The following is a 15,289-nucleotide window of genomic DNA, read 5'->3' as shown; positions in this document are numbered from 1 at the left end:
TCCACATCATTTAAAATAAAATATTTTTAAATGAAAAGAGAATAATAAAAAAAGAACAAAAGTAGGAAAGGAAAACATCAAACTATGTTCTTTATGGATGACAAGAGTCTGTAGGTAAATGACTTCACAGATCCCAGCAGAAAATGTTTAGGACTGATAAACTCTTTCAATAAAATTACAGGATTCAAAGAAAATTCTCTCTCTCTCTCTCTCTCTCTCTCTCTCTCTCTCTCTCTCTCTCTCAATCCCACATCAGAGATGCTTCCTTTTTTAGTAAAGGGGAATTAACACCCACAGCTGGACAATCTGCTGGGGATGAGAGACCATGGACTACTCAGTCCTAAATGGGAGGCCTTCATCAAACCCCTTCCCTTAGGGCAGAAAGGAAGGCGCTCAGATTCTAAGAGCAGATGTGGCAGGTGACTCTGGAGAAACTGTTTTCCACAGACACAATAGGACTGATGCTCATATGAACTCCCACAGACTGTGGTGGCATAAACAAGACCTGCACAGGTCCAATTGAGACAAGATCCCAGCACTGAAAAGAGAAACAAGGCACAAAGCCCCACCACCATAATCAAGAAGGTATCGGCCACTGATAGCCACTGGCAAAGGGAAAATCAGGTTTCTCCTGTGGAGTCTCACTGGCTACATCAGCCGCACTCCAGGCAGCCTCTTGGCTAGGAGCAGTTGGCCAGAAAAAAAAAATTACTCTGTTTGATTTTTGGTGTGTGTTGTGTGTGTGTGTGTGTGTGTGTGTGTGTGTGTGTGTGTGTTTCCTTTCTCTTTTCTCCTTATCCTTTCTCTTCTTCCTTTCTCATTCTTCCTGTCTGTCTGTCTGTCTGTCTTTCTCTCTCTCTCTCTCTCTCTCTCTCTCTCTCTCTCTCTCTCTCTCTCTCTCTCTCCATGCCCCACCTTTGGGATGGGTTCTTTCTACACAGCCTTTGCTGGCCTGGGACTCATGAGACTCTTCCTGCCTCTGTCTTCCAAATGCTTGGATTTCACTGGCATCGGCTACCACATGTGATTCATACGCTAATCATTAAAGTGAACATCTCCCTTTTAAATGAGTTAAATAATCAAAATTATATTGGGAAGAATCATTGAAGTCTAAGGATGAAAGCTAGTATAAATACTAATGTTCTCTTCTTGAACTTGATATAATCTAATTCTGAAATATTAACTGTCTTACATATAAAAGTAAGATGCAGAGTAGTTTAAAAAAAAATAAAGTCATGGCCTCAGAGCCAGGCAGGCAAACTTCTCAGCTGATATCAACCCTGTTGTGAATCTTTGAATCGGAATGCCTCCCATGGGCTCATGTATTGGAATACTCGGTCCCCAGTTGGTGGAACCTATCTGGGAAAGATTAGGTGTGCCCTTGTTGGGGGAGGCGTGTCACTGTGGGCAGGCTTCAAAAGTGCAAACCATTCCTAGTTCGTTCTCTCTGCCTCCTGCTTATGGATCAGATGTAAGGTCCTAGCTGCTGTGCCGGCATCGGACCTGCCTGCTGCCATGTTCGCTGCCATGACAGTCACACACTGTGACCCTTCGAAATTATAAGCCCCCAATAAACTCGTTCTTCTGTAGATGGCCTTGGTCATGGTAGCTAATCACAGCAATAGGAAAGTAACTTAGACACCTGAGGAGAGTGAGTGTTCTTTATGCCTCCGTTCTCTTGTATAGACAAGAGGGACGCTAATGCCCACCGACCTCCCAGGGTCATTGTACAAATTAAAGAACAAGGAAATGGGGTTGGGGATATAGCCTGGTGGTAGAGCGCTTGCCTAGCAAGCGCAAGGCCCTGGGTTCGGTCCCCAGCTCCGAAAAAAAGAAAAGAAAAGAAGAGAAAAAAAAAGAACGAGGAAATGCCTATGTTGACTCTTTGGTTTAAGGTGCCTATGGATCATTGATGGTATTGATATTATATACAGTCATCCAGGCTTCGTGAACTCTGTGGATATATGTAGATAGATAGATAGATAGATAGATAGATAGATAGATAGATAGGTGATAGATAGATAGATAGGTGATAGATAGATAGATGGGTGATAGATAGATAGGTGATAGATAGATAGGTGATAGATAGGTAGATAGATAGATAGATGATAGATAGATAGATAGATAGATAGATAGATAGATAGATAGATAGATAGATAGATGATAGATAGATAGATAGATAGGTGATAGATAGATAGATAGATAGATAGATAGATAGATAGATAGATAGATAGATAGATAGATAAAGGATTTTTGCTGGGAGCCATCATAAAGTTTGGATCTTAGGCACATTCCTCTACCCAGGTATTGCACAGTGAGCATGTCTGCTTTGACCGAGATCTTTAATGGTGTCCCTCGAGTTCTACTGCTGCCGTATTTGACTTGCAGGCATTTACTTTACCAGGGTCTTGATCTCCTTACATTTCGGTTGACACAAAGTAACCGTAACTGACAAACCAAGAACTTACATTGCCCTGGGATTCATGATGCAGACTTTTTCCGAGCAGCGACATTTCTCCGGATTGTCATATGATATTCCCAGACTGAGCCCCAGCATCTGGGTGAGGATGACCGAAAAGGCCTCCAAGGTCATGTCCTTGGGATACTACCAAAAGAGAAGACACCGTTGAATGATAAAAGTACTTTTCCAAGTTGGAACGTTTTTTTATGTTGGAGCAAACACTTCATGATTCCTTGGATGGGTGAAAACCTGGACTTCCTCTTGGGAAAGGCACTGAAGTAGAAGCGTCCAGTCAGAGGCAAACTCTGGTCCTTTTCCATTTTTCAATTCTCTTCTCTTCCAGTGCCTTTTTCCTAGATCTATCCCTCTTAATTGCAAAGGGATGGTGTCTTAATATAAATACTTACATACATTCTACATACATCCCTCCACTTTGCTAATCTTCAAGACTATCCAAGTTTCTAAAAGTTAAATGATCCGTAAAAAGGACACTGCCCCCCGCAACTGTGTCTCCACACTGATTTCCCCCCTATGTCCTCTGTTACCTGCTCAGTCCTGGGATCTCATCCAGGACTGGCCAATAAACTTTGTAACCACTGTACCTCCTCCACTATCTCAGTGACTAGATCTCCTGTCCTTTTTAAGGGTGGAATAAGTACGTACCATCGTGATTCCTGCAGAGTAGGGGGCGGTACACATCTTCCCAGGGTACGTTGCTCCCATGTAATTTGGCTGCTCGTTATAACTAAACATATAAACACGTTTGTAATTAACCCTAGTGAAACAGCCTAGCCTGTGGGGCAATCTTGGAAAATTAGGGGTTTTATTCAGAAAAGTCCAACTCTCGAGAAAGTGGAGGCTCGGAGGGTTAAACTTGTACATCCCTGATTGGTTTGAAAGACTTTGAAGATTCTCCGCTAAACTGGGCTAAATGAGCTTAAGCCTCAGAGCACACAAAGCACCTGTGTCTCCACTGTCCTTGCAGGTCACCCAAGCCACCAAAAATTGCTGTGTGAATTACAATGTGTCACTTTCTCATACAGAATGTGGCAGTGCATTCCGAGAAATGACTTTGTTGCTTCTTGGCCTGCCTTTTTTTTTGTTTGTTTTGTTTGTTTTTCACTCAGTTTTAAGAAAGAAGGGTCATAAAAGCATTGTCCTTTAGGAGCTTGACTTAAGTGACCCCACTCTCAGGTGTCTGAGGGGAAGTGCTCAGCAAATTTCAATCCACAAAGGAAAAAAAAAAAGGAGGGAAATGAAAAGGGGGAGATGAGATGCTATTCTGCTAAAGTGTCTGGGGCTACGGCCAGAATGCAGTGAGGCTGTGGCAGAGGTCTTGCAGAATACAGACACGCATGGCTTTATTCAAGCTAAGAGCAAACCGGATATCCTCTCACCTCCCTGGGGGGTGGGGTTAAGCTGTGAGCTAGGAGGGGCTTTGTTCAACCAGTCAAGCCTGCAGCCCAGCACAAAAATGAAATATAACAACAACAAGCCTTGCTTTAGAACGGGAGGTTGGGGTGGGAAGATTAAGCACGTGATCCAAGAATGTAGACACACACACACACACACACACACACACACACACACACGGGAGGATGCCTGCCTCCCTGGTACTGAGATGACAAGTGTAACTTCATTTGGCTCTCCACATGGGTGCTGGGCTCAAACCCAGGTCCTCAGGTGTGCACAGCAAGCCCTTTCTTCACTGTGTCACGATGTTGAATGACTGGACTCCCCTGCCAAGATACCGACGCTCAGATCCAGGATGTTCAAAGGATTCTTAAATTGTACACTCCTGAGGCATGTACATTAAGTCAAACTATCAAAAGTGCAAGGCAAAAACATGAGGGAGAGGGAGAGGGAGAGGAGAAGGGGAAGGAAGAGGGGGAGAGAAAGGGAAGGGGAGGGGAGGGAGAGGGAAGGGGGAGGGGGAGGTCTTTAAAAGCAGGAGGAAATGCCAGTTTACATATAAAGGAATCTGTCACAGCAATGCTGAGCTTCTTGCCAGAAATATTACAAACAGGTCAAGAGAGAACAAGTAATCAAAGAAAATAAATTCCCAACCAATAATGCTATACCCCCAAACCTAACCTTATGCTGCACCCCCAAACCTAACTATCGGAAATGAAGCCAAAGACTTCCTAAGACAAGCACAGACTGGGGCAATTCATCATGCCAGACTCACGGCACATGAAGCCATCAAGGGTGCCCTGCCCCAGAGGCACCCTATCGGGTTATGTAGTGCTGAAGATTGCCAGCCTCACAGATGCCAAGCAAGTGCATCACAACTAAGTTACATCCTGCTTCTCAATATCCCATCAATCCTATCTGAGCAACATCTCTGTACTGGCTGGTTTTGTGTGTCAACTTGACACAAGCTGGAATTATCGTTCTTGAGGAAATGCCAACATGAGATCCAGCTGTAAGGCATTTTCTCAATTAGTGATCAAGGTGGTTTCTATAAGAGGGCTAGCTGAGCAAGCCAGGGGAAGCGAGCCAGTAAGTAACATCCCTCCATGGCCTCTGCATCAGCTCCTGCTTCCTGACCTGCTTGAGCTCCAGTCCTGACTTCCTTTGGCAATAATGTGGAAGTGTAAGCTGAATAAACCCTTTCCTCCCCAACTTGCTTCTTGGTCATGATGTTTTGTGCAGGAATAGGAACCCTGACTAAGATATTGAGCTTCTGAATTTAAATCTTAAAAAGAGGAAACATGTACAGACAGGTCTAATCAGGATGTCAGTTATCTCCTTGCCCCTTGCCTCGTTTCTGCTTCTGCAAGTTTATCCAAAGGTTCCTATTGCTCAAGACATGAACTGCTCCAGGTGGTACTTCATCCTGGATGGTAGCCATCATCCAGGCTCTACAGAGCAGGCAAAATCTTTTCTCCTACTGTGGATGCCTCGTGAGCTAGAAGGAGCAGTAAATGCTTTCTGTTGGAAGCGGTGTCAAGGGGCCTGTTACAATGACTTACGCCATTGACCCATAGCTAGTGTAAACTTGTTAACAAAACGCAGGACTGTTCACATGTTTTACCTGTGTTTGTGTTACCTTGTGTTATATGACATATATGCTTCCTGAGCTTTAGATGGAACTCCCCCCGGGTTTTTTCATTAAAAATGTAATCTTATTAAAAAGAAAATATTTTTCACATTATTAAAAACCATAAAGAGGAAGGAACTGCCAAGTGAAGAAAAAAAGAATATATAAGGGTTATAGATTTGAGCTACATTCTTGGTGAAAGAGGGATTCTCAACAGGGAAATCTCAAATGGCTGAGAGGCATCTAAAGAAATGTTCAAAGTCCTTGGTCATCAGGGAAATGCAAACCAAAACAACCCTGAAATTCCACCTCACACCAGTGAGAATGGCTAAGATCAAAACCTCAGATGACAGCAGATGCTGGAGAGGATGTGGAGAAAGAGGAACACTCCTCCATTGTTGGTGGGATTGCAGACTGGTGCAACCATTCTGGAAATCAGTCTGGAGGTTCCTCAGAAAACTGGACATAGTACTACCTGAGGACCCAGCTATACCCCTCTTGGGCATATACCCACAAGATGCTCCGACATACAACAAGGACACATGCTCCACTATGTTCATAGCAGCCTTATTCATAATATCCAGAAACTGGAGACAATCTAGGTGTCCATCAACCAAACAATGGATAAAGAAAATGTGGTCCATTTACACAATGCAGTACTACTCAGCCACTAAAAACAATGACATCATGAAATTTGCAGGCAAATGGATGGAACTAGAAAAAAAATCATCTTGAGTGAGATGTATCAGACCCAGAAAGACACATCTGGCATGCACTCACTCATAAGTGGACATTAGTCATAAAGTACAGGATAACCAGGCTACAATCCACTGGCCCAAAGAAGCCAAGTAACAAGGAGGGCCCAAGGGGGGCATGCTTGAATCTGAGAAGGAAGAATTGATTAGACATCAGAGGGATGGGTGAACTAGGGGTGTCAGCTTCAACTTCCTCTAAGGTTGTCAGGAGGGTGAGGAGAGCAGAGGAGGGGGCAGGGTTCAGGAGGGTGTGAGAACATCAGAATGGCTTCTGGCAACAGCTTCGATGAGACAACTCAACTTTACTCGGGTGTACAGGGCTGTATAGATCTTGGAGAGTTGGGTAGGAGTTTTCAGGGCGGGCCTACTTTATTAGCTGGCTCTGAGGTGCTAGGATGTGCCTCGTTTGCATGAAGAAGAACTCCAAGAACCTGATGGACAGGTTCTTATCAGGAGAGAGGAAGTTGAACCTGTAATCTGGTCAAAGACTACGTTTTCAGAGGTGTGGGGGAAGCAGAGGTTGTGCACAGGAGCATGTAGGCTGAGAACAGGGAGAGAGTGGTCCTCTCAGGATCAGATTTTGGGGATTTGGGGCATATCCCAATCTCGCTCTTGCTCCAGGATAGCTCCCCAAGTCCCATGTGCCCAGAGAAGGAGACTGGGTTGGGGCAGGGGGTCGGGGGGTGGGGTTGGGAGCAGAAAGATGAGGTGGGAGGATGATGGAGAGGGAGATACTGGGAGAGATAGCTGGATGGGAGCATGTGTGGGATGAGTCAGAAACCTAGGACAATGAAAACTGAGGAATCTGTAAGGGTGACTCTGGGCAATACTTCCAATGGAGGGATTGGGACACCAACCCAGCCATGAAACTGCATCCCCACAATTTGTCCTGCCTCTAAGATGTGCTTGGGGTAAAGGTGGCACAGAATTTGAGGGAAGGCCCAACCAATGACTAGCCCAGCTTGAGACCCAGGCCATGAGAGGGAGCCTACCCCTGACACAATCCGTGACGTTCTGCTATCCTTGTAGATAGGAGCCTAGCAAACTGTAACCAAAGAGGCTTCACTCAGTAACTGATGGAAACAGATGCTGGTACCCACAGCCACATTAGGTGGAGCTTGGGAAATCCTGCCCGAGGTGGGGAGGAAAGATTGAAAGAGCCAGAGGGGTCAAGGACACCTACAGAACCAACTAGCCTGGGCCCATAGCGGCCTATAGAGACTGAACTGATAACCAGAGAGCATGCGTGGGAAGGACCTAGGCAATCTGCACATACGTTAACAGTTGTACATCTGAGCCTTCATGAGGGACTCCTCAATTGGGAACAGGGGCTATCTCTGACTACATTGCCTGCCTTTGGATCCCTTGTCTAGCCTCTAGAGTACGATGCACGTACTATTACTGCAACTCAATATGCCAAGGGTGGTTGATATCCATGGGAGGCCTCCCCTTTTCTGAGGAGAAAGAGAGGAGGGGTAAGTGGGGGGGGGGATCGAGGAGAGGGAGGGGTTGAGAGGTAGAGGAGGGAGGGGAAGCTGTGATTGAGATGCAAAGTAAATAATGAATAATATGTGGCTCCCAGTTACACACACCAAAACGGTCCTCAGCAGAAGCAATGACTATGAAACTTGATGGACACTCAAATGTAGAGACTGGAATGGTGGAAGTCCAGAGACAAATTCTCCTGGGTCAATTTTAGCCCCGTTTATTACCTAGGTCTGCATATGGCCTCACATCGCCGTGACTAGTAGGCAAGTGCATTGTAGAACGTATAAACAGACCCCCGGCTCCCACCTACCCAAAGGGACAATGAGTTTGGTCTGCACCTAAGGCCAATAGCTAAGATGCGCTCCCGCCTCTGCTGTAGTCCAGCCACCTGATAAGCCCACCAAGGTCTTGAAAAGGTGCCTTGACATAGATTTTCTTTGTTCTGAAAAAACTTCACCAAATTGTTACATTAGAACCTGGGAACCCGAATCTGTGTTCCCAAGCCATGGTAGAGTCTTAACTGTCTCCAGAACAAACCATCTCTTGTCCCCTTTTGAGAGAAGAGCTCTGGACTTGTGTGGGTGGTTTCTTGTCCTGTTTTCCCCTAGACACAGGACTAGAGGCTGAGCTGTTCCCTCTCAGTTGAGCAGCAACTGGGGAAATTTGTTGATTTCCACTAAAGGGCCAGAGTCTTGTTCAAACTGGAGTTTCATTCCTGGTACCTGTGAGTTAGAATCTCTTTTCTTAATGTATCTGGGTAAAGACTTGTCAGGTTTTTGGGGTTTTTTAACCCCAAATACTTATTTTCATTTTATTAATTTTCTGCTTTTTTTTTTTTTTTTTTTTTTTTTTTTTTGCTAACCTCTGTTTTTTATCTTCAATGTTTATGCTTAACTTGCTGGGGTGGGAAGGGGTGTCTTTTTTTTTTCCATTTTTTTCTTTATTCTTTTCTCATACAATACATCCCAACCAACCACAGTTTCCCCTCCTTCCACTCCTCCCAGCTATCCCCCATCTCCCCTCTCCCCCAGGTCCACTCACTGCTCCTCCATTTCCCTTCAGAAAAAGATTGCGCGCCCCAGGGATATCCACTGAACGAACGTGGCATAAGATATAATGAGATATTTCTTCCATTCTAATACGGACATTCATTTTGGTACTACAAAATTTCCTGCAACCACTATCTTATCTACAGCTCACATTTTTTTTTACGCTTTTCATTTTTAATTGTGTTTCTGCATCTATATGGGTATGCACAGTGAGCTCAGGTACCTATGGAAGCCAGAAGATGGCACTGGATCCCAAAGAACTGGAGAGCCACCGCTGTAAGCCACGGTGCTGAAAGCCTAACTCAGGTCCTCTACAGGAACAATACGTGCTACCAACCCCGAGTCACCGCTTGCCTTCTACAAACGTTAGCGTGAGCTCTATGTATTGTTTGCCTCTGAATACTTTCTAACTTTGAGTCACATGCCGTATGTTTTCATTCCAAATATTAGAAGAAACTGGAAAAAAAAAAAAGATCTCTCACTGCTTTTAAGCCGATTCTGTGGCTAAAGGATATATATTAGTAATGAGATTTTTTTTCAATGTTTGGATATTTGTTATATCCAAAATGGTCACTATGCACGTGCATTTTGCTCAAGTGTCTGTAACGTTCTGTAAGTGTCGGTTAGTTCTAGTTAGTTACGAGTCATGTTTCAAATGCGCGGCGGATTTTAACTTCGTTTCCTCTTCTTTCTTGTGAGTTTTAACTCTGTGGACTGTAAGGTTCTGTAATGAGTGTCATAAACGCCCATGCACACAAGGTGCTGGTATTCTGTCTAAGCTCCCCCCACACCTGGCAACAGCCAGGTATGCTCCGCCCCACAGTTGCCTGGCAACAGCACAGTCAGCCAGCTGTGCCTGCCTATAAAAGGGGCTGCTTGCCCCCTCCTCTTTCTCTTGCTCTTCTCTTACTCCTCTCTGCTTTCATGCCCTCTTTGTCCCTGTCCCTTCTCTCCCCACCCCACCCCCTTCCCTCCACGTGCTCATGGCCAGCCTATATTCCTCTCCTCTTCTACTCTTCTTCTCTCATTAAACCTTTCCATGTGGAACCATGTTGGTTTGGTGTGTTCTGTCTGGACGCGAGCCGAGATTTAAACCCCAACACAAGGTATTCACCTGTCATTATTATTTGACACGGGCCTCAGTAGAATTCTTTTCTCTGGGGTCTTCACCTGGGAGCATAGCTGCCCCAGCTTCTTATGACTAAAGCACATGATTTTCATCATTTTGCTTTCTCTCAAACTATGTTGTTGGTATTCTGTCTAAGCTCCACCCCCACAGCTACCTGGCAACAGCCAAGTATACTCCGCCCCACAGTTGCCTGGCAACAGCCAGGTATGCCTGACTATAAAGGGGGCTGCTTGCCCCATCCTCTCCTCCTTGCTCTCTCTTCCTCTTTCTCTTTTCTGTTCTCTTGTCCCCTCCCCTTTGTCCCTTCTTTCCCTATCCCCTCCCATTCTACCTCGTGTTCATGGCCGGCCTTTGTTCCTCCCCACTTCTACTCTTCTTCTCTCATTAAACCACGTGGAACCATGTTGGCTTGGTGTACTTTGTCTGGGTGCAGGCTGAGATTTAAACCCCAACATGTGCTTTATACACACAGACTGCGACAAGTTCTTACTTTTTCAATCTTATGCTATATGAGGTGGCTTACATGAGATGCTCCCCATTAAGTCTTGGGCACTCAAATACTAGGTTCCTTATTTGGTAGCTGTTTGGGGATTAGGACTAGAAGGTGTGGCCTTGCCAAAAAAAAAAAAAATGCATGTTACTGGACTACAGGGAGCTTTGAGGTTTCAAAAGACTCAGACCATTCCCAGAGTGCCCTCTACCTCCTATTCGCAGTTTGAGATGTAAGCCCTTAGCTGTTCCAGTCCCCATGCCTTCCATTTACCATCGTGAACTCCATCCCTCTAGAACAAAAAGCCCAATCAAATACATATAACTTGCCTTGGTTATGGTGTCTTATCACAGCAATAGAAAAGTGACTGACAAACTACAGTTTCTGTCTTCAAATCCTTCTATTTAACCCAAATATATTTAATGTGACTGATGGTAGTGGCTTAAATCTGTCATCTGATTCTCTCTGTCTATTTCACATTTGGAGTACATCTTTATGTCTCTATCTCAGTGCTTTTGCGTTGGCTTGTCTCTGATCTTCTTCCCCACAGTGGCTTGTATTATGCATCTTTAACATGACAGCTTTAACCACTGTCTTGTCCTACTTCTCAGAGGCAGTACCACAGAGGGCAAAGTCAAGAGCCCACTGGTAGTAAACAGACCCTCCCCTTACGTCAGCTGATGCCATTTAAGACTAGAGCTTCTTGGTGTCCTCTGTGGCACGTCATTTGCTCTCCACATCATAGGCAACAAACCACAGGGCAGTGCCATGACTCTCAGTTCTGCCCGACAGTAAGAGGAAGGCCACTCTTCACAGGCTAGCACCTAGGGATCAATAAGTACTAATAGGATGCTATTAGTCTGCAGAGGAATGGTGTCAACAGAGTCCTAGTCAGAGAAAACTCCTGCCCCTGCCCCAAAGCAGTAATAAACAGCTTCAGTGGAGACAAAGGAATGTCAATACACCAACTGCAAACCGGAAAAGCCCTAGGCATACAGCAATGCCTAGAGAGGAGATGGCGGCCATGGACAAACATTCAGGAAGAATAAGGATGCAGCCTTCTCAGAGCTGCTGGAAGGGCAGGCATCAACAACCCAGGTCAGACAGATGGGAAGAAACACAAGTTTTTCAAAATATATCATCATCTATGGACAAGTGTTGAGACTTTTCAAGGAGCACAGTCTTGCCAATGGACTCAATTGTACAGGCCCTCAACTAATTTAAAATAGTTCTTAAGGAAATCCCATAAAATTCCACAAACAAGTCAGTATTCTGTCAGAGAGTCTTAACAGAAGCATTACATTTTCTAAGATCAAATTAAAATCCTTGAAATTACAAATTATAATAAGTCAGAGTACAACAGATTGCAGAGAAGATTAAGTAGAAGAAGTAAACAGCACCATTCTATTTTGAAATAATTGGGGAGAACAAGCAAAAGCAATGAAGGAAACTTAGGGAAAATTTCTTCAAACAAAAGAAATGTTCTTAGTACCAAGCCTGGTATTTTTAAAACGCATGGAAGAGAACAAAAGGAAACTTTGGGGAATTCTTGACAGCATTGAAAATATAAGTAGTATGAGTAATGGGTCTCAAGGGGCCTTGAGAACTTCAAGAGAGTAAAAGCTTATTCAAAAAGGTAATATTTAAAAAAAAAATAATTTCAAACTGAGACAGAAAAAACCTAGGCTAGAAGTCACATTATTAGTCAGATTCATGCAACCAGCTCTTTCCTACGATACAGATCGATGGTTTTCAAAGAGTGAAGACTAAGAGATGGTTCTCAAAACAACAACAAATGAAGGCTCCCTTTCTGCTGACAGGTAACTTCTCCAGCAGAGAGAAGCCTTACAGGGTAAGACAGGGTGACATCGCATATCTAAGACCGGGTGACATCACATATCTAAGACAGGTTGACATCTCATATCTAAGACAGGGTGACATCGCATATCTAAGACAGGGTGACATCACATATCTAAGACAGGGTGACATCTCATATCTAAGACAGGGTGACATCACATATCCACAGTGCGGAGGAGGGAGCTGTTGTGAATCATAAATACTATACCTGGCAAAGTTATGCTGTAGAGATCAGAAGTAAAGACTGGCACGCAAAAGCTAGGGGAGCTCACTAACAACAAACATGCCCTACAAGAAATGCCAAAGGGAATGTTTTCAGCTAAATGACCAAGATGCCAAGTGAGTAAGAAGGAAACATCAGCGTGAATAGGAGTCGCAGATAAGAGTGAGCATCCAATCAATTCAAAGCTCTGTGCTACCATAAACACAGGACACAAACCTGTTCCACATAACTTGGAGAGCTAGTAAATATGTCAAGAGCTAAACAACATGGGAAGAGTAAAGGGGGATTACAGGTTAGAGGTGGGGGAGAAACAGTACAAGTGCCAAGGGATTTTCTCTATTTTTCTGTTATCCTTCTACTTTTTCCTTGATGCTAAGTAGCCATTGTTTCAAAACTGCTTGCTGGAATCAAAGGATGAATTTTGAAGGCTTTCCGGTCACCGCAAAGCAAAAATGTTTAACATACAAACTGAAAAAGTAAGCAAGGCATCAAAGCACACATAATTAGAGAAAAACTACTTACCCACAAAGTTAGGCTTCATTCACCGGAAATTGCCTTAAATGTGAATGGCTCCCATTCTCAAAATTAAGGCAGTGACTGACTGGATCAAAATACAACACCCAACTCTATGGTACCCACAGGAACCTCACTTCGTTTCTAGAATACAGACTGAGAACAGAGACATTCTATGTAAATGGGATAAAAAGGCAGAGTAGTCACAGGCACATAAAATAAAATTTAAAAATCTCCAATCAACAGCCTAACGTTGTGTTCAAAGAACTAGAAAAACAACCAATGAAGCACAGACTATAATAACAAACACGGGAAATAAATAACAAAAAAAAAAAAAAAAAAAAAAAAAAAAACAGAGTAGAGCTAAATGAAGCTAAGCAAGAGTACCGTGCAAACGGATGGACCTGGAGCCACCTTAGAAAAGGATTGACAGGGTAGCTGAGAAGACCAGAGCAAACAAAGCTAGGATATCTTGGCGCTCAGAAGTTACCCCAGAACACGAAACCCTAGAAGACAGAACACCTGAGCAGCTGCTGTGATCCACAAGTCTGACAAGAAGGAAAAGAACAGAAGCTCTCAGACTCAGAGAGAGAGAGAGAGGGAGGGAGGGAGGGAGGGAGGGAGAGGGAGGGAGGGAGGGAGGGAGGGAGGGAGAGAGAGAGAGAGAGAGAGAGAGAGAGAACAAAATTCAGTCTCACATAAATGCCAGAGAGCATGACCAGGGGGGTAGAGTGTGGGAGTGAGGGTTGGGGTAGGGTTAGAGGAGGGGACTCTGAATTCTTTAGTAAAAGTAGATAATAGTTCATGGATTTGTCATGAACACATGTCTTAAAAGGCCATACGCAAAGCAATGGTGAGAGCCGACTGTGAAACATGACTGTGATTAACCCGTTGTCTATAGCCAAATTCCAGTCACTGTCACTGAGAAACAGATAAATGATCCTCAATGATTTTTTTTTATTTTAACTAGCCAGTTAGGATTATGAAGAGAATCTGAAAATTATGAACTCAGAATAGAATACCACCTAGAAGACGGAAAGAAAAAGTAAACATTAGTTGAAAAGTCCCATCATTTTAGAAACAGAATGAATCCTGTGCAGAAAGCAAAAAGATGCACTAGAACATTAACGAAGCCGACTCAACCACCCAAGGCAGCGTCAGTCGTCTGGAAATCGAAAACCATTGACACATTCCAAAGAAAAGTCATTCAGTAAAAGTTGACATGTAGCCATGATTTCTAAAACTTACTTTAAAAGGCTAAGTGGCTTTTCCACCAACTCCATTGTGAATATTTTCCCTAATCTTAGGAAGTCAAAGTTTTTCCTTGCAGATCAAGAATACCATAAGGTTATCCTGACTTTTGCTCACTACAGTCTTAGTAGCCTTAGGACTCAGTAAACCAGTCAAAGAAATAAAGCTTGTAACACTCAGATGCCATAATTTTTCATGCAAAAAAAAAATCGGAAAACACTGGGGCCATGGGATGGCTCAGTGGACTAAAAGCACTTGCTTCATACCTGATCACCTGAGCTCCCAGGAACCCACATGACATAAGGAAAGCACTGTCCTTCTCACGGACATGGTAGCATACATCTACACACACACACACATATGCACGTGCACATACATACACACAAGCCAATAAATAAGTGAAAAATTAGGACGCCTTATTATTAACTTGCCAATGATTAGTAATGAGTTCATACAACACAGAACAAACCCTAATGTAAGCCAGGCACTTCGGTTAATGTCGTTATCGTCTCATAAATTGTAAAAAGTGCCACTCAACGCAGAACGTTGGCAATGGTAATGGAGCTGAAGGGGTGCGGTGAGGGAGAACCTGGAGATCATCCTCTATGCGTGTATCTGTGAGGTGAAAACTTGCAAAAGAAAGTAAAGCCCATGCATGTGAGGAATGAGTTTAGGTAATTATATTTATGATTCCAAAAATCTTTCAAAAGGCCAATAACAAAAAATAGGAATAGTTTAGCATTTGTGGTGGCTTGAGTAAGAATGGCCCTTGTAGGCTCATGTACTTGAATGGTTAGTCACCAGGGAGTGGAACTATTGAAGGGATTAGAAGGATTGGGGGGTGTGGCCCTGTTGGAGAAAGTGTGTCATTGGGTGGGCTTTGAGGTTTCAAAAATTCAAGCCAGGCCCAGTGTCTTTCCCCCTCTCCCTTTTCCCCCCTCTCTCCCTCTCTCTCTCTACCCCCTTTCCCCCTTTTCTCCTCCTTCCCCCCTCCCCCTCTGTCCCTCTCACCCTTCCCCTCCCTCTCCTC

At 44.0% G+C, this 15,289-nt stretch overlaps 2 protein-coding genes across 2 annotated transcripts in view; both read right to left on the bottom strand.

The window, feature by feature from the left end:
- Erich1 (glutamate-rich 1) overlaps positions 1–15,289 on the bottom strand; it is a gene marked incomplete at its 5' end in the record, with an annotated part of 52,793,804 nt that overhangs the window by 8,469,779 nt on the left and 44,308,736 nt on the right.
- The window catches only part of Adam32 (ADAM metallopeptidase domain 32), a 109,831-nt gene that overhangs the window by 67,247 nt on the left and 27,295 nt on the right, over positions 1–15,289 (bottom strand). For both annotated transcript variants that reach the window (XM_087588716.1, NM_001170582.1), the window contains 2 exon segments: positions 3,125–3,206; positions 2,469–2,605 (listed from right to left, as the gene is read on the bottom strand). In XM_087588716.1, the coding sequence (XP_087444842.1) occupies positions 2,469–2,605; positions 3,125–3,206 (219 nt within the window).

The sequence above is a fragment of the Rattus norvegicus genome, chromosome 16, assembly GCF_021556685.1.
Source record: "Rattus norvegicus strain SHRSP/BbbUtx chromosome 16, alternate assembly SHRSP_T2T, whole genome shotgun sequence".
Lineage (NCBI taxonomy): Eukaryota > Metazoa > Chordata > Mammalia > Rodentia > Muridae > Rattus > Rattus norvegicus.
This window is presented reverse-complemented; position numbering and strand designations above follow the sequence as displayed.